We start from the raw sequence: 23,762 nt of genomic DNA, 5'->3' as shown, positions 1-23,762 counted from the left end.
AGGTGAATGTGGATAATAATAAACAATAAATGATTATAAATACATCATGTCCCTTTATCTCCTCCTGATTTCTTTTACCTTTACTTTCTTTGGTCTGCATACATCTTAAATCTTTCCTGCAGCTCAGGTTACACTACTTGGCATGTTTATGCAGTTAGAATATTGTAAAAGCAGGTTATTGGTTTCTTGCATTTTGGAATCACACTGTGCAGAAGCATGGAGACTTTAACTAGAATCCCATTGTAAACTGCACATCCAATAAACCCTAATAAGAAAAGGTAGTGGTTTGAAGAGAGAGTAGTGAAAGGAGTGTGTTCTAGGTTACTCCCCAGAGAAACACTGAGCGTGTGGGGATCTCCCCAGAGGTGCCTTCAGGCATGGCGTAAGGAAGGAGGGGGCAGGCAGGATTGTATATGTGGTGCAGAGGACTCTGCTTGTGCTCCTGGGAGCTCTGAGCTGATATGACCCTGAAGCACAGCCCAGATTGAGACACAGGAGCTGGGCTTTTGAGTTCTAGTATGGACTGATCCTAGATGAAGGCTACTTGGGAAGGGGAGATTTAACTGGTCAATCCCAGTGCAGACCTTTCAGCCCAGGGCATTTCCCAATCAGGCTTTGAGCTCTGAGCCACTGGCTGCCAAAGTGCATCATGACGAGGACTTTGTCCTAAGTGGGCCCCACAGCTGGGGGAGCCACAGCAGTCACTACAGTGTGCTCATGGGAACCCAGAGGCTCTGATCCTTTCATTGTGCACCTTGGAATTTAGACAAGAGGCAGCGTCTCATTGGACAGTCCTAAGTGCTTTGTTTGGACGGCCATGTTGAAGTCCCCTCCTCTCCTCTGTCCCCACCTACTGTTCTGTTCATCCAGTGCCTAGGTCAAGGGCAAGTGCTTTGGGGAACTTGCAGAAATAGTTGGTGACTGAGTTCTGAACCTAGAGGCCCGGCCTTAAGCTCAGCACGTCGGTCCAGAGATGGGGATCAAAACCAGAGAAACTAGAGTAGGTGGCAACAGAAAGGCAGGCTGGGCCACTTCTGGAAGCTAGACTGCTGTGGCAGGGTGTGAAGCATTTTAGCCCTCCTGATTTGCAGGATGCTGGGGGAGGCACTGAAGCCGGGCAGGAGTGGGGGTAGAGATTTGTTGAGCTGTGGTCTTTACTCCTGGCCCTCAGCCTTCCTTGGACCAAAGGCAAAGACCTATCCTCTCATCTTAGCATCAGGTTGAGTCTTAGACTGAAGCACAGAAGGGATTGGAGGGAACAGCGGAGGGGTGGAGCTAAGGAGTTGAATGGGCAGGGTTTTGGGAGTTGAGGGGTTAAGGAAGTAGGACTGAGGAACTTGGAGGCCATCTGACAAGTTGAGGGGCCTGGCTAAGGAACTAAGGGCCAGGAATTGGGCGAGTTTGAGGGGCTGAGGGAGGGGCCGAGGTTTAGAGGCGGCAAGGTCGAGGCTGAGAAGCTGGGCTGAGGGCTAAGGGGAGTAGGGTGAGTGCTGAGGAGGTGAACGGATGGAGTTGAGGAGCTAAGGGTTCTGGAGGGGTGAGGTGGGGGGCTCAGGGCTTATCCCAAGAGCTGAGGGGTTGTGACTGAAGTGATGAAGGGGCGGGGTTGAGGATCTGAGAGAGGCGGGGCTGAGGAGAGAGGCGGAGCTAAATATTAGGGGCGTGGCTGAGGATCTGAGAGGTGGAGCTTAAGATAAGGGGCGGGGCTGAGAAGCCGAGGGAGGCGGGGCTGAGGATCTGAGAGGCGGGCTGAAGCTAAAGGGCGGGCCCGAGAAACAGCCGCGCTGAGTTGGGGACTCGTTGAGGAACTGAGGGTCTGGGGGCGCTGGGGTGGAGAGGCGGGTCCGGCAGGCGGCGCCCTCGCTCGCTGGCACCTCCTCCCGCGCCCGCCCCGCGGCTCCCGCTCCCCCTCGCGTCGCAGCCGGCACTTTGCAAACTCCTCGCCTGCCCGTGGCGTCCGCAGCTCCGCGCCCTGCCGGCCCCGGCGCGTCCGTGGGGCAGCGGGCAGCGGAGCGCGGCGGCGCGGGGAGCTACAGCCGGTGAAGCACCCAGCGGGTGCCGGCGGAGGCGGGAGCCGAGGCGGGGCCGCGCCGAGCCCCGCGCTGCCGCGCCCCCCGGGCCGATCCCCGCGCGGCGCGGAGTCGCCGTCCCCGCCGCGCAGCCATGGCCGCGCCGCCGCCGCCACCGCCGCCCCGCCGCCCGTTCGCCTGAGGCGCGGCCGGTCGCCGCGGGGGGACCATGGCCAGCGCCGCCGAGCCCCCCGGCACGGCGGCCGAGTACCTGCAGGAGCTGACCCGGATCGTGGCGGCGCAGCAGGAGCTGCTGGCGCGCCGGCGGCGGCGCATCGAGGAGCTGGAGCTCCAAGTGGCGCGGCTGAGCCGCGAGAACGCCGGCCTGCTGGAGCGGCACCGGCGACACCTGGCCGCGTGCGCCCGCCGCCCCGACCCGGGCCCCGCCACTGGCCCCGGACCGCATCCTCTCGGAGCCATCCCGGAGATTGGCATCCGCCGAGACAAGTAAGTGGAGACCTGCGGTGGCGGGCGTGGCGGGGGCGCGCGAACTTCTTGGAGGGGGGTCGGGCGTGCGCGCCGCCGCAGGGTGCCCTCCGCCGGACCCCCGTCACACCCACGGTCCCTCCGCCGGGAGCAGGGCATCGGCGAGAGACTGGCTTCCCGGGCATCTGACACCCGGCTCTAGCCCGCGCTCTCGCTGCCCGGTTCCGCGGACGGCGCGGGACTCGGCTCCCGGGATCCCCGAACTCCCTCCGGGCCTGGACTCGCCGCGCGGCCGTCGGCGGAGCGGAGCGGGCTGCGCGTCGTTGCCGGAGCGCCTGCCCCGGGGGCGAGGGACGGTGGGGAGGGCCCGGCCGGCGACGAGTCCTGCGCTCCGTCGCCCTCCGGGGTCACTCTCCCGCCGTGCTTGCCTAACAGACTCTGTGCCGTCCGGCCCGGGGCCCTTGTCCTCCTCCTTCGGGATGCCTCCGTCTCTTCCCGAGGAGTCCGGGGTTAATTCCCCCGTCTCGACCCAGGATTACCCAGGCTATTTCAGACTTGAGGATTAAGGGGGACGCCGGGGAGGGACAGCTCAGCCGCCCTGGCTCTTGGCGTCCCGGGAGCTCGCAGCCCGCGGCGGGTTCGCCTCCTCCACCGGGGCGGGTGCTGGCTGGCAGCCCTCGGTGCTCGGGCGCGGGGTGGGGTGGAGTGGGATGGGGGCTCATCTGGGCGGTGCTCGGGCTCTGGCGAGGAGCTTAGGTGATGTTGTGTGGGGTTGATGCGTGCTCCTGGTTCTCTTCTTAACCCTTTTTTGGGACTGCCTGGGGGAGACTGGAAAAAGTGCTGGATGGGAGGAGTAGCTCTAAGGACAGGCTATCTGCAAGGCTTTAGGGATGAAGTGAGGGGAGAACGAGTTCCGTTGGCTTCAAAATGGGGAGTGGGTTCTGATTTCCTGGAGTGTGAGTCTAGGCATTGGAGACCATATTTGCTGTACCCCAGGTAGGGCTGTACCTTGCTGTGGACATGAGACAGAGGGCCTGACACCACCGTGCTTGAAGCACTGATCGTAAGGGGTTCTGCTCGGATTGGTCCATTTTTTGGAAGAGGAGAGTTATGGAGAGTCAGCATGGGTGTACTCTGGCAGGCTAGGGTGCAGACTCTTGCTTTCTGTTGATCTGGGAGGTAGGGGGCATGAGTCTAGCTCTTCTCGGTGTCTCTGACAGCAGGGACCCTGTTCATTGCCTCTGAGCCTGGCTACTTGCTCTGAGACTCCCTTCATCAGCCTCTCTGGACAGAGGTTGTGGATAGGCTGTGCAGACTGCAGAGGTTGAGCCCTCTTCTACCACCTAAGGATGAAAGAAAAGCCAGGGCTGCCCAAGTGAAGTCCCTAGTAGCTTAAAAAGGTGGCACCAGGGACAAGCATTCCCCTTTTTATAGGAAACAGTGACACACGTTGGTTGGCGGGAGCCTCACAACACTATGCCAGGATACCTATTTATTCCCCCTTCAAAGTCACCCCTTAGTGACCAACTGGAGTGTGGGGACCGGAGAATTCTGAGAGGCAGAGGGTCTTTTCCTTGTCTTGGACAATCCACAGTTCCATCTGGACAGTGGTCTTGGCTGTGGAGGTTGAGGAAGCTGGATCTTATTTCAGAAGTTTCCATCTCTGAGATCATCTGATTTTCCCCCTAGTAGAGATACAGCCAAAGCCCGTGTCAAGTTTTTTTTTTTTCTATTTTTGTTTTGATTTCGAGGTAGGGTCTCACTCTAGCTCAGGCTGACCTGGAATTCACTCTGTAGTCTCAGGGTGGCCTCGAACTCTCGGTGATCCTCCTACCTCTGCCTCCCGAGTACTGGTATTAAAGGCATGCGCCACCATGCCCGGCTCCGTGTCATGTTTTTAATGAAGGCATCTTCTTTACAGAAAACAGGGTGGCAGCATAGTTCTTACTCCATGGCCTAGGTCAAGGGCAGTTACCACACTTACTTCATTGTACATACACATCAGGAACCTGAGCATTCTTGTTAAATGTGTATCCTGACCCAGTGGGTCTTGGGCAGGCTGGCTGGGTTGTCTTTATCTCTGACAAACTCTGGGACAGTCTGTGTTGTAGCCCCACAGGCCAGGCAGTGAGGAGTGAGCCTGTGAGGAACCCTCATAAGAACAGGACCTGAGGGCTCCCTTCAGTAGTAAACTAGCCCCACTTTCATGTCTGCAATTCACTTCCCAGCCTTTTGGGGGAACTGAGTGCTGGTGCCTTCCTCTCTTGGCAGGAGGCTCCCCATATCCTCTAGGTCTGTGGTATGACATTTGCTGTTCATATCCTTAGGGTCTTTGGGGTCCCAGCAGCTACTTTGCAAAACATAGATTGCATGTATTGGGGCATTGTAGAGCAAAATGTGAGTGTGAGATAGCTAGCTCTCGTGAGAGGTTTTATTAAGTATCTGCTGCATGCAGAACCATTAGAGACATGCCTGAGGTTCCTTCTTGCAAGAGGAACCACAGAAAAGAGGAGGAGATAAAGAATCCTGATGGAGAAAGGAGCATGGAGGAACTTGTGTGCAAAGGCCCAGGTCTGCTCATCCCAAATGAAGACTATGCAACATATCACCTTTCCCAGTCTCAGTTTTTCTAGCCACGGCTTTCTTCCTTCCCTCCTCCCTCCCTCTCTCCCTTCCATCTTTGTTTATTTTTGGTTTTACGAGGTAGGGTCTCCTTATAGCCCAGGTTGACCTGATATTCACCATGTAGTCCCAGGGTGGCCTCAAACTTACAGCAATCCTCCTACCTCTGCCTCCTGAGTTCTGGGATTAAAGGTGTGCACCACCACACCTGGCTAGCCACGGCTTTTCTTAAATGCACACAAGGCAAGAATGAGCCTAGCTGCTGCCCAAACTTTTTTGTGTGACTATAATGGGCAGAGAGGAATTGGGCACTCAGTAGGTGCTTCCTGCATATTGAATTCTTCCTATGGTTGCCAGTTTCTCATGCCTTTGATTTAGCTGAGCCTGTACAGAAGGAGAGACCTTTAAGAGCTATAGGTGTAGGAGGCATGGATTGGGGAACATGGCACTTTGGGGCCTAGAAGTCAGGTTGGGGTTGGAGTTGACTACCCTGTAATTGAGCCTGAATTTACAGAGGTGACAGAGTGCAAGGTCACAGTATGAGGAAGTAGAAATTGGGGACTGGGCTCTCCCTATACCTACTTTGGGCACTGCTGGTGCCCACTCCCAGGCCTCCCTGCCTACATTTGGTGGCCCTGGTGACGGAGGGTCTGACAATCATGCCTGGTCTTTTCTTAAGCAGCCTGTAGCTACTTGGGCCAGAGTCAGGAGTCTCCTGTCTGCTGCAAAGCTGAGCTTCAGTAGCCTTGGGAAAACAGTTAGCTTGATAATCACCTCACTTAGATCAGGGGTGGGATACCTGAACATGCTGGATTCTTTCAAGCCCAGGGACCTTTAAACTCTGTCTTTGAGAGTCCTTTTGCATGCCTCCAATACCACTGGCAAGTGTCATCCTAAGTTCTTCAGCATCGAGGGAGAAGATGAAGACAAGGAAGAAATGCAGTGATTCATGCTGCCTCTGGTTACTGAGGGTTGTTGGGTTCTGTGGTTATTGATGTTGATTTTCCCCCGACATCAGAACTTACATGCAGTGTGTAGTCAGCTACATTCTAATGATCTGTTTCCAGACTTGCCTTCCTTTCACTAGAGGCTGGACACCTAGCAGAGGTGCTGTGTTGAGGTAAAGCCTGGGAGGGGAAGAAGTGATTGGAACCATCATATTTTCCTTTAGGAAGTCAGGTTGAACTTTGTGCATGAGTGTACAGGGCCAAGTCTAGCTCCTCAAGGGTGGGCTTCTCATGACGAGGTCCCCTGAGGATTTGCTATGTGATCACACCTGCTTAAGGCCATTGTGCTTACCACCTCACTTCATTGTCTCATCACTCTTTTATTTATTTATTTATTTGGGAAAGAGAACAAGAGAGAGAGTGAGGCAGATAGGGAGAGAGAGGGAACGGACATGTCAGGGCCTCTAGCCACTGCAGAAGAACTACAGAGGGGTGTGCCACCTTGTGCGCCTGGCTTATGTAGGTACTGGGGAATCCAACCCGGATCCTTAGGCTTTGCAAGCAAGCACCTTGACCGCTGAGCCATCTCTCTAGCCTTGTCTCATCACTCTTATCAGGCAGGGACAGGTGCTGCTCTCATTGTACAGGGGTGAAACCCAGGCTCAGAGAGGTTGTGTGCCTTGTTTAAGCTCTGCCATCTGGCTAGAGATGGAGCCAGCCCAGGCAGTCTGGCTCCCGATTTTACCCACCCACTGCCTGCCCTTCATGCTGTGGAATAATCAGGCGACCTCCCAGAATCCCACGTGATTCCTGGCCTCTGGTGCTTGAAGAAGCCCAGCACATATGGATTCCCTTCTGCTGTGTGGAATCTTGTCTCCAAGGCAAGGTTTTTGGTATCAAGTGAGGCGGCTGTGTAGAGGGGCAAGGATTGAAGTCGATGATCCCTTTTAGCCTTTGATCCTCTGGAGTTTTTCTGCAGAAGCAAACATCAGCCTCAAGTGGCTGGGGAGAGGCCCAGTGGAGCAGCCTCCTCCGCCTTATCTGCTCCAACCCTCAAGGCCTGTCACATCATACATCATGGGGAGAGGACAATTTTCTGAAGCTTTGAATTGGTGACTCACTCTGGGGGAGGTTTCCAGTGGCATTCAGTCTGTTGACTTACCAAACAAAGTACTCTTCCTGGGTTTGTGGTGACATTAACCACAGTGATGGCACTTCGTTTCGGGGGCATGCTCAAGGATGGCTGTGGAAAAGAGGGGACAGCAAGAAGAAACTGGCAGCAAGCTGATGATGTAGAAAGCTGACTTAGGAGGGTGGTAGCAAGAAGCTTGAGTTGTGTGTAATTCCTCAAAATGCCTGGGAAGTACCAGGGCTGGGGTCCAGTGGCCAGGAATGCTAGTATGTACATATTTCCCTCTGAGCAGACTAGGGAACTGGAAAAGGCCAGGTGGTTCCCACTCCCCCCAACCCCACGCCTCACTCACCCCAAGCCCTGCCAGGTCTGGGAATATAACTGAGGAATTTGTGGCAGGAGACACTGTGTTCATGTTTCCATTGAAGAGTATTCTTGCTCGCCCAGCTGAGATAAAGCCTGTATCCAGTGCTGGGAGGATGTCCCTCTGTCTGGAACAGGCTGCCCCATGCTTTGGGACACTTGTCCTGGTTAGACAAAATGTATTTAAACTGTAAGGGAGTGGGGGTGAGCCATTCTTGTTTCTCCAGCAGATGGTAGAGTCCATAGAAAGATGAGGGAGTGTTTCTCTGAAGCTCTCTCCCAGCCGTCTGACAAGCTAAGCAAATTATTATTTTACAACCTGGAAAATAAATCAGGGAACACTTCTTTATCTAGCTGGAGTGGTGCAGTGTGTGAAATGCTGCTGAGAATTGCTGGTGTTTTTGATGTGGTTGTTCACTCTGGACTTAAGCTCCTGTGGCTCCATACCTCAGACCTCAAGGCTTGACCATGGTGCAGAAGAGTGTGAGCACTTGGTCATACTGAAGAGACCTGGAGTTGGGCATTTGGGGACATCAGTATTTTTTGTCATGTGGGTAGCTACTTGTCAGCTATTTTGTCTGTGACATCGTTTTGACAGCTGATGCTATTTTCTGGTTTATATTTTTTATTTTTTAATGAAAGAGCAACACTGGGTCTGACTTGGGAAGTACACCATTCTGTGCTTGTTAGAGTGTCTTCAGGATAATTGCCCCTGAGCTACGGAAGAAACAAACGGACAAACCAGGTTATTTGGTAACAACTGGAATCCAGGAATGTGAATTAACTTCACTGAAATGGAACAAGCATTACAGAGTGAGCCCACCCAAGTTCAGTCATCTCCTGCTGCTGCCCCCGACGCAATTCAGACCCCGGGCAGGCTGCAACCGGAACTGCCCCAGTTGTCAGCCAGGTGGAACAGTGACATGAACGGAATGCCAGGTAGCAAAGCTCCTCCACGGGCTGATAACTTGGACTGAGACAGGATGACCAACCACTGCACTCCTTGACGTTGCAGTGCCCTCTGCTTTCCCAACTGCCCTGCGTTGCTTCTGGGCACCTTCCAGACCTGACCAGCCCCAGAGAAGTTAACTTTCCCCTAGCAGTGGGTTTGCAGGATCCAACCCTGTTGCAGCCATTTTCCAGTATCTCAGATTTAGCAAGTAAAGCCTCTCTGAGTCACCGTTCTCTCCCAGGACACACAAGAACAGCCACTTCTCGGGAGGAAAATCAGACCTCCAAATTGCCTCTAGTACCTGGCACTGTGGGGCTCAGTAAATGGTAGCCTTGGGGCAGGGATTAGCTGGGGCATTTGAATACTTGTGAGGATTATTTCGCCCTAATATTTTCAAACATATAGAAAAGTAGAAAGGATCATGCAGAGCAGAATACCATCTCTCCTTCCCTCCCGTCTTCCCTCCCTCCCTCCCTTCAGGTTCTGCAATTAAAGTTTTTCAGTATTTGCTTTATTGCATGCCTCTGTGCCCTTGAGGGTGTTTAGAACCACATGGATAGGGAACTCATATTTGTGGAGTGCCTGCTGTGTCCCAGAGATGGGGCTCAGTGATGCTGACATGTGATTGCCACCTCCTTTGTGCAACCTGCTCCTGGAGCACATAGGTGTGTGTGTGGGTCTTGTCCTGGCTCAGGGGCGCTCCCGCTGCCTCCATTTGGAAATGTGAATTGGCTGAGAGGCCTGCCCATGGGACAATGCAGAGGGCCTGGGATAGAGTAGGAAATGGGGCACCCCGTGTGCAGGCCCAGGGCAGGAAGTAGATGGCCAAGTGTGGGACTCGACACAGGCTTCCTGCAGGGGGGTGCCACTTGAGTTGGGGCTTTCGAAGAAAGAGAGCAAAGGAAGAGGGCACCCCAGCAGGCGAGATAGCACATTATAGCATGCTTGTATACACAGAGTGGGGGTGACAGGTACCCTGTGTGATTGTGCTGTGTCTGTGAATGGGGACAGCTAGGCCCCTACATGCTCCTTGCTTAGAAACCAGATGTCAGACTGGCAAGGCTAGGGTACAAAACTAGGCCATCCCTCCCAAGTCGTACCTTGTCTGAGTCCTGATTTTGCAATGCTTGGATTTCTTTCCTAGAGGAAGCTAGAGTCACAAAGAAGCAGGAGAGAAAGCCATTGTTTGTCTCTTGACCTTAGAATGTGTCAATTGTAATAAAGCCATAATAACCAACCCTTTCTGGGTACTATGTACTGGGTCCATTCTCTTTAGTATCTATATTGACACTCTAATATCCTAATAGATATATGCTTTTTATAATTTTTTTATTTTTATTTATTTATTTGAGAGCGACAGCCAGGGGCGGGGGGGGAGAATGGGCGCGCCAGGGCTTCCAGCCACTGCAAACGAACTCCAGACGCATGCGCCCCCTTGTGCATCTGGCTAACGTGGGACCTGGGGAACCGAGCCTCGAACCGGGGTCCTTAGGCTTCACAGGCAAGTGCTTAACTGCTAAGTCATCTCTTCAGCCCAGATGTATGTTTTATTATCCCATTTTGCAGATATAAAAGCTAAAGTTTGAAGAAGTTGAGCACTTTGTCCACCGTCACCTTGGGTCCGTCTGCCCCAGGGTCCTTGAGCTTCACCAATGCACTGTGCTGTATTGGGCCTTCTTGCTATATTGCGCAGTTGCTTTGTGGATAGTTTGAAGCCGTTCCAAATGTGATGTGGTCAGATCACCCAGATTCCAGCTTTGTCACCTCCCATAGCTAACTGTGGCCTGAAACTTTGGGCACCAGATTTCGTCTGTTTCTTCATACCTGGGTCACCTTGCAGAAGTCATTTTGTCTCCAGGAGCCCCTGTTTCTTCATGCCAAAACAGCCACAGCAGTAGTGCCCAGATGGCAGGACCTTGTGGGCAGAAAGTGTGAGCGAGCGTGGGAAGGGCCGTCCAGCCTCTCAGCTTCACCCACTCTGGATGCTCCTCTTAGAGTCCGTCTGACTTCCTTGTTCCGCATACGTGAGCATTTGCTAACCTTACGGAATGCTGGGACAAAAGCAGCCCATGCATTTTCCCATCTCTTCGTTCACACTGGGCACATGGAGACATTGTTTATATGGGGCCTTGGGACTTGTGCCCTTTTTGGCTTTGTCCCTGAGTTTCCTTGTCTGCCTGGGTGTCCTGGCTGCGTGCATTTTTAGAGAGTGCTGTACCTGCAGAGAATCAAAGGACTGGCCTGTGACTAGCGGTCCCCATCTGACCACAGGGAGTTTGGTTTGCTAAGGGCAGGAGATGAGGCTTCTTTGGAGGATGTCAGGTGTCCTGGAATTAGCAGGGCTGCTGGATCCTGCCACAGCTCTACATCCTGCTTGTGGCGTATTCGGCACCATGAGGCAGCATGCTAAAAGAGATCCTGCTATTGCTAACAGTGCAGTTATTCAAAGGACAAGTCCTCAGCATGTGTCCAGTGGTGTTGGGGGACAGCCTCTAGGGACCTTGATAGGGATGAGGTGCAGGAGTCCATGAACACTCTGCAGTTGAATGAGATCTGGTAGGGTAGCCAGTGTGACAAGCCCAGGGACAGGATTCCAGAGAGGGTCCCAACCTTGAGATCTGCTTTCTGACTCTGTGCATATGGCAGAATCTTTCTGAGCTTCACTTTCCTCCTCTGCTTTGGTGACAGTGATAACTGGATCTTTTTTTCAGGAGTGCCCTGAATAGGAGTGTACCTACTTTGATTGGGACAGAGGTAAGAGGTGCATGTGTGTGTGTGGTAGGGGGTGGAGGCAATGTAAAATCTACAATACAAAATACAAATACAAAATATAAATATATAAAAGTAAAATAAATAAAATACAAAGTACAAAAATAGGAGGGTCAAAGGGAGTTATGGGTGGCCAAGGGGCTGGAATGAGGGGCACAATCAGTAGGATCCTGCAGGCCCATTAGACACCTTGGCTTTAATCTGAGAGACAGGAGTCCTCTGCAGATGATGAATGGAGGAGGCACATGACTCAGCTGAGCAATGGAGAGGACCTCTGGCTCTTGGGCAGGAAGTGACAGGGAGGGAGAAAGACTGCAGGGGATGCTGCAGGACATGGGGACTGCTGGACCTTGGCTCATGGTGCTAGTGGAGGTGGTAAGGAGTACATGGTTTTTGGAAAAAGGCAGATGAGTCTCTGTGTCTTTCCACCCCCAGCAGTCATCTGCCTAGATGGGAAGGAGAAAGAACAGCTCAGCCAGGAAGGAGAGCCTCCAGATGGGAGGCCGCCATGTGGGGCTTTGACTCCTGTAGCGGCTCTTGGAATGGTGCTTGAAGGAGGCTGATGACATCCCTGGGCCCACCTCCAGCTCTCTCTACCCACTCACTCACCTCTTTGAAGGTATAGCCTAAGTTGGGCTGTTTGCTGTTCCTAGACTAGGTAGTGGCTCCTGTTTGGGTCTGTGTAGAAGGTGTGGACACTGTGGTCAAGACACAGGCTCTGCGGCCAAGCTGCTGGTCTGCTGGTGGCATCCCTGCTTCCTCCACCAGGTACTGGCTGTGCCTTCTCTGCTTTTCTTCACTGTGCCTCCAGTTTTCTTACCACAAAACAAGATTATAAAAATCACGTCTCACTTAGCAGCAAGTCTTCGATGTACATAATACCACAGGTTGTATCGCTGTTCCTTCACTCTAGGTCATGAAGTTTGATATATAAGTCATGGGGTTAGAATGAGATGACGTGGGCTTTGCCCATGGACCTCTTTTCTATCTGCCTATTTAGCTGTCTGTATGGTTAGTGTAGCTGACTTTGAATCCAGCTGTTTGTAAGATGCTGTCTCCATCGTTCAAGCCTTGGTTATAGCCTCTTTGCACATTTTAAAGCGACAGACTGTATTGTTAAAACTGATTGAAGGGCTCTCTACAAAAAGAAACAGGCTTCTAGAATGTTGTGACACCTTCTCACAGCCCATTACATGCTCACATCTCTGTTTAACTTTTCTGAGGCCTTCTTTTCATGTAGCTCTAACTTTGAGGTAGGTAAATATCTACCTTAAAGGGTTATCCAGAGGGAAGTCACTACTCCATTCAGTTCTTACCCATTGGCTAGCCTGCTTGTCCTTCTTTGCACCTACTCTGAGCCAGGCATTGGAATGAGGACTCAACAGATGCCACTGTCCTTAGGCTTGACCATCAAGAACTTTATCTCAATTAACGGATGCTGTGGTGAGGACCAGGTTAAATAATGTGAGCCAAGGAATTTTCAGAGCCTATGCCATTGTGCACTTCCTTATTCTGAAATGGAATGCAAGTTACTGCTGTTACCACACTTGCACATGAGTGATGATAGCTGTCATGACTGACACTGCTTATTGTAAACACTTGGTACATTATTATTGCCATAGTACAGATTGTAAAACTGATACACAACAAGGTAAGGGTGGTAGGGGAGGTGGTGGTTTGAGCAAGAATCAGCCACGCCTGTTGGACCAGAGCTGTCATCTAGACACTGTCAGAGGACACTATGCATTTTAGTCTATTATGTTTATTTAGAGAACTTACATGGTGTGATTTCAGCTATTTTGAATTTGCTGAAGTCTGCCTGTGAAGATATGTATGCATTCTATGGGAAGGAGCATCCCATGTCTGTGTTAATTCTAATTAATTGTGTTGTTTATATTGTTTATTTTCTTGTTAATTTTTTTCCCTGGTTATTCTACTCATGATTGAAAGTGAGGTATTGGTGTCCTTGCCTTTTATTTTTGAATTTTTTATTCATCCCTTTATTCCTGTCAGTTTTTGCTTCATGTATTTTAGGGTTCTGTTATTTGATGCATATTTTCTTACAATAGTTATGTCTTCTTGATGGATTAACCCTCTTGTAAATCTCTTTCCTAGTAGCAATTTTTTTCTTTAAGTCTCTTTTGTTTGATATTAATGTTGCCATTCTAACTCTCTTTTCATCACTATTTCCTTCCTTCCTTTCTTCCTTTTTCCTTTCCTATTTCCTTCTCTCCCTCCTTCCTTCCCTCTTTCCCTGAAGTCAGGTCTCATTCTAGTCCAGGCTGACCTAGAATTCACTCTGTAGCTCCAGGATAGTCATGAACTCATGGTGATCTTCTACCTTAGCCTCCCAATTGCTGGGATTAAAGGCATGAACCTAGGCTGGAGAGATGACATAGTGGTTAATGTGGTTGCTTGCGAAGCCAGAGGACCCATGTTTGACTCTGCAGGTCCCGTGTAAGCCAGACGCACAAGGTGACACAAGCATGTAAGGTTGCACACGCGCACAAGATGGCACACATGTCTGGAGTTCGACTGCAGTGGGCTGGGGACCCTGGTGTGCCAATTCTCTCCCTCTCCAACTCTCATTAAAAATAAATAAATAAAGGCATGAACTACCATACTTGGCTTGATATATCTTTTGCCATCTTTTTATTTTTAACCTCTTTGTGTCTTTGATCTAAAGTATCTTATAGATAGCATTTAACTGAATTATACTATTTTTATATATCCTTCCAGACTCTGCCTTTTGATTGGAGTGTTTAATTCACTTGCATTTAATATAATTACTGATTAGTTGGGATTTACAGATATAGTTTTGTTTTTCTTTGTCTGTCTCAAATCTCTTGCCTCTATTTCCTTCCTTTGTGTTAAATGGATATTTTTTAATATAATATTTTAATTCCCGGGTTGTTTATTTTCATGTCTAGGGGACATTTTGGAGCTTAACAGAACTCATATTTGAGACAGAACACATACCGTCTCCCCACTTAGAGGAAATGAGAGCAGGGGTAGGAACTAGACAGAGATGCTGGCAGTGAAGTCTCAAGTGACAGGCCCTGGGGGAGAATGTGGATCTTTTTTTAAAATTTTTTTATTTTTTTAAATTTTTATTAGCATTTTCCATGATTATAAAAAGAAATCCCATGGTAATTCCCTCCCCACGCCACACTTTTCCCTTTGAAATTCCATTCTCCATCATATTACCTCCCCATCACAATCATTGTACTTACATATATACAATATCAACCTATTAAGTACCCTCCTCCCTTCCTTTCTCTTCCCTTTATGTCTCCTTTTTAACTTACTGGCCTCTGCTACTAAGTATTTTCAGAGAACGTGGATCTTGTGTGTGGGCACCAAGGAACCAGGCCAGAGGCTCCACAGGACAAAGAGAGTGCATTGACTCTGCTGGTCTCTAAGGGACTCTGTCTCCAGTTAAGTTTTAATAAATATGTACTAATGGAAGAGTTAATGATTTTGTCATCCACTCACTCTAAATTTTGCTGTGTATGAAGTTAGAATTTTATCTTAAAACAATCACCATGTGTCTCAAGATATTTTTTACATGTATGTGGGTGTGCATGGGTATAGGTGTGCATGTAGGCACCTGTACATATGTGTGCATGTGGTGGCCAGAGGACAACTCCAGTGTCATTCTTCTCAGGTGCTGTCTACATTTTTTTTTTTGAAAGAGGGTCTCTCAGTGGCTTGAAGCTCACCAATTAGGCTAGACTGGCTGTCCAATGAGCCCCAGGGATCTGCGTGTCACCACCTCCCAAGCTCTACAAGTGCAGATACCATGCTCAGCACTTTTATATGGGTTCTGGGGGATGAACTCTGGTCATCACACTTACAAGTCAAACACTTTACCCCAGCCCACATCTCAAGATTTCCAGGTTCAAGTTTGGTCAGGTCTCCACTGTGTAATCCTATTCCCTGGGTCATGAAGTTGCTTGGTGCCACTTAACTGGAGATGGGCCTGTCTAGAGGTTACAGAATACCTCAGTCACACTATGGGCTGGCACCTGTGAAGGTGTCTAGAAGGTTGAGCTCAGCTGGAGTTACTGCCTATAGAATCCACATGAAGCCACTCTGGTACCATGGACTCCTAGAAGTCAGCCTGTTTGAATGGTGGCCCAGGGATCCCTGAACAGATGTTCTAAAAGACCTGGGAAGGAGATGTGGGGATCTTTGTGTGACTTACCATTGAAAGCCCTGGATCACTTCTGCCAAATGCTGTTGGTGCAACAGATGGTCAGGCTGGTCCAGATATAGAGGGAAGGACTTTTCTGTCGTGGGAAAAAGTACAAAGATCTGCAGAGGTCTTTAATTTCCCATATTAGGTTTGTCAGTTGTAACCCTCCACACCACAGGGTTCATAGAAGTTACACTATGGATTATCCAGGGTGGGGCATTGTTTTTGCCTCTCCCTGAGTGGAGTGTAGCATGTTCCTTGACTGTGTAGGGTCATTTTGTTAATCAGCTTATCCATTACTGCAACAGAATACCTGAGGCACTCAATTTAGAAGGAAGAAAGGTTTAGAGGGGCTGGAGAGATAGCTCAGCAGTTAAGCATGAGGGACTGAGTCAGATTCTCCAGAATCCACATAAACAACTGAATATGGCCATGTGTGCCTGTAACCCGAGCCCTGTAGGGGATCAGAGACCTGGGAATTGCTGGAGCTTGCAGGGGAGGGTCGTGGGGACGTGGAATCCGTATGCTACTTCGGCTCCAACAAGAATGGCAGAAGAGCTATGATCCTTTGGTGGCCTCCACAGGTGAGCACACCCTGCTGCAGGCAAGCCATGGACCACCACAAGGGTACCTATAGATGCCTCTCTCTCTCTCTCTCTGTCTCTCTCTCACACACACACAATCACACCCCTGCGTGCAAAAACAAAACAAGAGGAAAGGTTTCTTGCAGCTCATGGTTTTCTTAGGTTTTAGTTCATGGTTGCTTGGCTCTGTCGCTTTTCGGCCTGTCTGGAGGCAGCATATCCTGGCAAGAGCACGAGGTGGAGGATGTTGTTCATTATGACAGCTGACAAGCAGAATGAAAGAGGAAGAGACCAGTGTCCTTCAAGGGTGTGTTCCCAGTGGCCTAAAGACCTCCCCGTAAAGATTTTATCATCGTGGGCTGGGAATCAAGCTTTTCACATAGGGGACATTGCAAATGCGAAACACTGGCAGCCACTCAAAATTGTTGGCTGTATGTCTGAAGCGGTCCGAGCTCGAGGTGAAAGATGCCTCCCAGGTCTGGAATCTGATTTGTGCTGTGGGTGGGGACTGGCTGGGGCAAGTGGGATTTCCACTCAGTCACTCTGGAAGCATTAACCCAGTCTCATCCTCATTTCCCTCACTCAGAGCTGTATTTTTAACTCCTGCCATATGGCGAAGCAGCCAAAACACCCAGGAGAGAGTCTGGGGAAAATCATGCGGGCAGATACAATGCTGATGATTTTAGCCATGAGAGTCCTGCGTTCTCATTCCTGCCTCTTCATTTGCACTAATTTATCATGAGCATGGTCACCACTGCTGGACCATCAAGATAGGGGCATGAACAATTTCACACAGACCTCTGTCCTAGCTGAGGGACCTCATACTGAGTAGGTGGCCACACATGATAGCAGAATCTTGAGTGTTTCGGTAGATGCTACGGTGTATGCTGACTTGGTGGAGATGTATGTCTTCCCTCTTCTCGCTCTTCCTCTTCCTGTTTCTCTCTTGGTCATTGCTGTACTTTCAGTGTATTCTCCAAAAGTTCTTGTCGTGAAAACGTCCCCCCCAAATGCGTATTTGTTAGTAGTGTTTGGAGCTAGGGCCTTTGCGCTCATTCAGATTAGATGAAATAAAGAGAGAGGCACCCTCATGATGGCATTAGTAGTTTTTATTTATTTTTATTTTACTTATGTTTTGTCAGAGAGAGAACACATGAGAGAGAGAGAATTGGTATGTCAGGACCTCCAGCCACTGTGGTCAAACTCCAGGCATTTGCTCTATCCTTGTGTGCACGTGTGACCCTGAGTGCTTGCATCACCTTCTGTGTCTTGCTTACATGGGATCTAGAGAGTCGAATGTGAGTCCTTAGACTTCACAGGCAAGTGCCTTAGCCACGAAACCATCTCTCCAGCCCTATTAGTAGCCTTATAAGAAATGGAAGCCAGACCTAAGTTAGCTTGCTGTTCTATCTCACATTTGGTGAACTGTGCCATGTTATGATGGAACACAGGCCTTCAATATTCCAAAGTCCTGCTCTTAGATTTCCCAACTTTCAGAACGATGAGCCAAATACACCTGTATTATATATATATATATACCACTTTGTGCATCTGGCTTTATATGGGTGCTAGGGAATTTAACCCAGGCTGGCAGGCTTTGTAAGCAAGCACCTTTAACCTCTGAGCCATCTTCCCAGTCCTAAACCTGTATTTTTTTAACAAGTGATTCAGGTTCATGATTTTGGACATAGCACAGAAGAGGATGAGGTCAGCGGCAGACACAGGTACTTGTCGGCATGCCCTCTTTTGCACGCAGACTTGCCCAGAGTAGGATGGCCAGGTGTTTGTTGATTGATTTCTCCTGTACTTTTCTACGGCCACTTCACTGTCACTTGTCTCAGATGTATACCATTTTTGTACCTTACACCACTCTCTCTGCCTGGAAGGTACGTTCCATGCCTTTTTCCCCTTGCTTTAAACAAAATATTTTATTTTTATTTATTTGACAGAGTAAGAGGAAGGGAGGGAGGGAAAAGAAGGGAGGGAGGGAGAGAATGGGCATGCCAGGGCCTCAGCCACTGTAAATGAACTCCAGACACGTGCGCCCCCTTGTGCATCTGGCTAATGTGGGTCCCAGGGAATCAAACCTGGGTCCTTTGGCCTTGCGGGCAAATGCCTTAACTGCTAAGCCATCCCCTCAGCCCTTCCCGGCCTTCTTTACAAGATGGGCTCCCCATACTGGCCCTTTCCTGATTCTGACATCGGTTAGATTAGGTCTTTTCTTTCTATATGCCACATTTATTCTTCCAGGTTTGGGTTCCTCTGGGGACATCCTGACTGACTATCACCATTTGCCTGCCACTCCTCTCTAGGGTCGTCAACAGTCACATCCCATCCATCTTCGAGTCCCCGTCAGTAGACTCCTTTATTCATGGCAACCTATTTCAGATGCCTCATGATTGTTTTGTGGGGAAGGACAGGGTCGTTTGAGTGGTCTGTGTGCAGTCCTGGCATGAAGAATGCAGGGCAGGAACATGTTGGCACTTTTGCTTTTGTGTGATATTTAATCTCCCTCCAGCTCCTCAGCACCACAAGTGACATCAGTAGTCATATCTGCATGGGATTTACAAATACATGAATTCATTCATCATGGAAATTTGTCCTCAAGTTTTCTTCTAGTAGGTGAACCTCATAAAAAATGAGGTGTAGGCCTAGGGGTGCAGCTCTGTGTAGAGCACTTACCTAGCATTACTGTAAAGGCATATTTTAAGGACTGAGACATTGTGACTTGAACACTGTCATCTCTTGGACCCTAATGTGTGGTCCTGTGGTTAGTTCCTAATACCACAGGAGAATAATCGTGATAATATAACACGGTCTTCACCACGGCTGAGTACTCACTGCTTTCCTCTTGCCGTGGCAGATGCATAGGGTATCATTAGGAGATGGATTCAAGCATTCACTTAGCACTGCTCTGTCTTAGCTGATCTTTTTTTTTTAAACTGACATACTCTCATTTTACAGATGAGAAAACTAAGACCCAAAGAAGTGAAATTTCTTTCCTGGATGTCCAATTAGAAAGTGGTAAGTTTGAAACTGGGTGTGGTGGCGCATGCCTTTAATCCCAGCATTCAGGAGACAAAGGTAGGAGTTCAAGGCCAACCTGAGACTAGATAGTGAATTCCAGGTCAGGCTGAGCTAGAGTGAGACCCTATCTCGAAAATTTTTTTAAAAAAAGTAAGGTTGGATGTGAACCTGGTTTGTGTGACTATCAGTTTACAGGTTTTTGTTTGCTTGTTTTGTTTTGTTTTTTGAGGTAGGTCTCATTCTAGCTCAGGTTGACCTGGAATTCACTATGTAGCCTCAGGGTGGCCCCGAACTCATGGCGATCCTCCTACCTCTGCCTCCCGAGTGCTGGGATCAAAGGTGTGCGCCACCACGCCTGGCTCAGTTTGCAGTTTTTAAAAAACTTTTTATTTATTTATTTGAGAGAAAGAGAGAGAATGGGTGTGCCAGGACCTCCAGCCACTGCAAATGAACTCCAGATGCATGCGTCCCCTTGTGCATCTGGATTACATGGGTCCTGGGGAATTGAATTGAGGTCCTTTGGCTTTGCAGCAAACTCCTTAACCACTAAGTCATCTCTCCAGCCCACGTTCACAGTTTTTTGTGTTCTGGTCCATGCTTAGGCCCCAGGTGCACCTGGGGCTTATTGTGCACCTGTGGCTGAGCTCCTGGGCACTGCCTCTGACTGGTCAGGGGCTGTGGCTTCCGTAGAAAGAGGTCCTTCCAGCAGTGGTCTCATGGTTGTTCCTGGTAGACCCCCAGAAACACGAGGTTCTGGGCAAGATGAGCCAAGGCAGGTGTGTAGGGCAGCCCAGCGAGGGGACGTGATTCTACTGACTTTAGGGCACAGGGCTGGGTGGAGGCGGCTAGTTCACTGCCCTCTCCCCAGATTTTTATTTACCAGGTGCTAAAAACTCCATCTGCCTCTGCTAGGAGACTAGAAGGATGGTGAGAGTGGCTCGTCCTGATGCAGGACGGCAGCCTGTCTTCCATGTGGAGTGTTTGCATTGTGAAATGTGGTTCCTTTGATCTCTGCACTAAGCTGGCAGTTCAGGTCTGTCCTGGTTCCTTCGGGCTACTGCTATAACACAGACATTGCTCACAGTCCTGTAGGCTAGAAGGCCAAGCTCAAGGTCCCAACAGATTCAATGTCTTGTGGGCCCTGTCCTTGTCCTTGCATGGTAGAAAGGGCAAGGGGAGGGTCTCTGGGGCCGTTTAATACAGACACTGCTTCCATTCACAAGGGGTCTGCCCTCTAGACTTAATCACCTGCTGGAGGCCTCACTCTTGCCTCCATCACCTTGAGAGTTAAGACTTCAACATAAGAATTTGAGGGCAAGCCGGGCGTGGTCACGCACGCCTTTAATCCCAGCACTCAGGAGGCAGAGGTAGGTCGACCACCGTGAATTCAAGGCCACCCTGAGACTACATAGTGAATTCCAAGTCTGCCTGAGCCAGAGTGAGACCCTACCTCGAAAAACAAAGACAAAAAACAAAAAATTGAGGGTAACACCAACACCCAGACCATAAAAAGTTCCACCCAAGTTAACAGTTACAGAGTCACTATTGTGAAGAGCAGGTTTGGAGTGCAGCCCAGTGGCCAGACCTTCCTGCCCCTTGGCCTTGACACCTGGGAGCAGTCAGATGCTGCCCTGGACCTGCACCCTGTGAGGGACTGGGTAGGAGGAGGTTGTTGGAGTGACCACCAAGGCTGTGATGGCAGAGGGGTTGTCAGGAGGTGAGCCCCAGAGAGTCTCAGCTCCACCTTTTGCATTGCCCTTTGGGGACTCACTGGGCTCCACATGTGGGATTTTCTTGTGCCCCCCCCAGAGGGGGCTGACTTTTGACTTTTTGAGGTGACAGCTTCCACTTAAATTCCCCGTTTTTCTTCCTGAATGGTTCCCTTGTGTTTGAACTTGATTGACACTTCTTCCTCTCCCACATGAGAGCTGGGGCTGCTGCTCTGTGCAGTCAGCATGCGTCTCTGGGGTCTCCTGGTTTAACGAGCTAGGGTCTGGGCCTTGGAGGACTGCAAGTGCATCCTACTGGCCATGTTGTAGGCTGAGTTCTGCCTTGTGTCCACGAAAAGTCCCTGCCTGGCCTGTTTACACGTGTGCTTGGTCCTTGGGTATTTTCCAGTTGTGAGACCTCCAGGGAGGGTTCAGTCTCAGGTTCTGATTCCACTCAGAGATTAAGGGCTGAGACATTGAGATTGAACATTCACCTCTTGGGCCCTAATATGCTGAGTACAGTCTGTTCCAAATATAATTGCTGAGAGGTGCATGCACTCAGGGCTGGAGTTAGATACTGACTCCAACCTGAGCAGGCCAGGAATGTTTCTTCATTTGGAATGTGGGCATAAGTCTATATGTACCATCAAAGTCTGTACAGTACTAGATCTATGGGAGAGACACAGACAGAGGGAGAGACAGGGAAAGAAAGCCAGAGGGGCAGAGAGGGAGGGAGACACAAAGAGACAAGGAGAGAGATGGAGACAGAGAAGAGACAAAGATGGAGGAAGGAAAGGGAGAGACCCAGAAAGAGGCCAAAAAAATAGACAGACAGAAGGACATATCCTGGGAGACTATCTCCTTGGAGAGGTAAAGACGGACAGATGAGTAGCAACTGTGTGTGTGTTCTTGCTCCTTCCCCTCCTCTCTTCTTTCCTTCCTCCCCCATGCTGAATCGTCATTAATGTATTCATGTATTCACTCACCTAACAAGCCCTCTTAGAGTGTCTCCAAGTGCCAGCCTTCTTTCAGGGTGAGGACCCATCAGTCCCCAGGGGTGCCAGGCTGGTGGGGCAGGAAGGAGGCGGGTGAGAGGGAAGGGGGTGTACATATCAAAGGCGATGCATGCGCAGGTTTTGATTTTGACTCTGGTGAGAATCTTTATAGGAATCAGGGTGAGAGCCAGCTGTGGACAGCACACATGGGCACGCTTTTCCTGTGTGCTGTCCACTTACCCTGCCCGCTACCCACGTGTGCACACTTTGCACCACCAGCATGGGCTACACAGAAACCTAGTGCTTTCCACACACAGGCAGAGCTGGGCTTGCTGTTGCTGCTGCTGCTTGGGTTTGAAAACCAATTTGAGTCTCAAAAGAGGAAATGTGACAGGCAGTGAAGTGATAGGCAGTGAGCCTGAACCTGAGGCTGGGAAAAGCTGGGAGGGGGAGGAGTAGCAGGCTTCACTTGCTGGGGTCTGGACAGCTTGGGCTTCCAGGAAGGTGCATCTCCAGCTAGCCTTGCTACAGTCCCCTGGCCTGGCCCCTGCTGCCAGCTCAGAAAAGGAGAGCTTTGGGGCTATTTATATCTACTCCAGCAAATCTTTTGATCTTGATGATCCTGGGCAGAGCCTGCATGCTGCTGGCTTTTGCACGTTGGCCTCCCAGGCTGACATGCACAGAGAAAAGAGATGGATTCAGAGAGTGGCAAGGCCAAGAGTCCTTCTATCCACACCTCAGCTCAGCACCTCGACTCTGGGGCCTGAGAGCTCAGCCAGCCAGCAGACACCCAGCTCCGTGCTCGGATAAGCCCGTCACTGTACGCCCAGCCCTGTGTGCCAATCAGCTAGCCAGTGCATGGCCAGCCAGCGCACACCCAGCCCTGCACTCCGCCTGGCCAGCCCGTGCACACCCAGCTGTGTGTTCACATATGCACAGTGTTTCCTGTCCTTAGGGCAGAGGGCCTCTAGCAACAATTGGCATTAGTCGAGGACCTACTATGTGTACTTTTCTCCAAAGAACAATTACTTTAGTTTAAAAAGTAGTGATTAATCCACATAAAACGATGCCTTTTCACTGTTTTTAAGTGTGTGGCTTAGTGGCATTAAGCACGTTCGCACTGTATAACCATGGTCCCACACCGAAACGCTGACCTCCATTCCCTGACCCTCCATGGCCTTGGGCCCCTTTCATGCTCCTCTGTGACTGTGACTACTCCAGGGACGACACGCCAACAGAATCACGAAGCATTTGCCTTTTGTGACTGGCTTATTTCTCTCAACAACATGTCCTCCAGGTTTATCCTATTGCAACACACGTTGGTGTTTCTTTCCTTTTGAAAACCGAATGAGCTCCATGATGTGACTGCACCAAGACTCGAATGTGCCCACCTTGCTGCTGCAGGGCATGCTGCAGCTGTGCAGATGGGGACAAACCCCTCGCTAAAACCCTGCTTTCTGTACTCTGGGGCACATGCCAGGATGGGAGTGTGCGTCAGGGGTGACGTGCAGGAATGCTGGTGTCACTCATCCTCACATAATTCTTGGGTAGGTGTTATTTGCTTTTATGGATGAGGAAACCAAGGCAGAGGAATGATGAGTAAAGATAGTGGAGGGCAGCCATTCAGTTGGTCAGTGCATGGGCAGTGATTCTGAGAGGCATGTGGCTCACTCCCTCACTTTCTTCTTGGACATGAAACTAATCGTGACCTTTTTTTTTTGTTTGTTTTTTGGTTTTTCGAGGTAGGGTCTCACTCTAGTCCAGGCTGACCTGGAATTAACTATGTAGTCTCAGGGTGGCCTCGAACTCACGGCAATCCTTCTACCTCTGCCTCCCGAGTGCTGGGATTAAAGGCATGCACCACCATGCCCTGCTTTCTAATCATGGCTTTTTATTTATTTATTTAAAATAACTTAGTTTTGAATACACGCAAAAAATAGAATGAAATCAATGTAACTGTCACCCAGTG

At 50.1% G+C, this 23,762-nt stretch overlaps 1 protein-coding gene across 1 annotated transcript in view; it reads left to right on the top strand.

The window, feature by feature from the left end:
- The first annotated feature begins 2,238 nt into the window (after window positions 1-2,238).
- Window positions 2,239-23,762, top strand: part of Iqsec1 (IQ motif and Sec7 domain ArfGEF 1) — a 336,067-nt gene continuing 314,543 nt past the window's right edge. Inside the window, exon 1 of the mRNA XM_045153616.1 lies at window positions 2,239-2,516. Coding sequence (XP_045009551.1) covers window positions 2,239-2,516 — 278 coding nt within the window. The remainder of the gene's footprint in view (window positions 2,517-23,762) is intronic.

The sequence above is a fragment of the Jaculus jaculus genome, chromosome 6 (genome assembly GCF_020740685.1).
Source record: "Jaculus jaculus isolate mJacJac1 chromosome 6, mJacJac1.mat.Y.cur, whole genome shotgun sequence".
Lineage (NCBI taxonomy): Eukaryota > Metazoa > Chordata > Mammalia > Rodentia > Dipodidae > Jaculus > Jaculus jaculus.
Note: the sequence above shows the minus strand (reverse complement) of the source record. Positions and strands in the feature narration are given on the sequence as shown.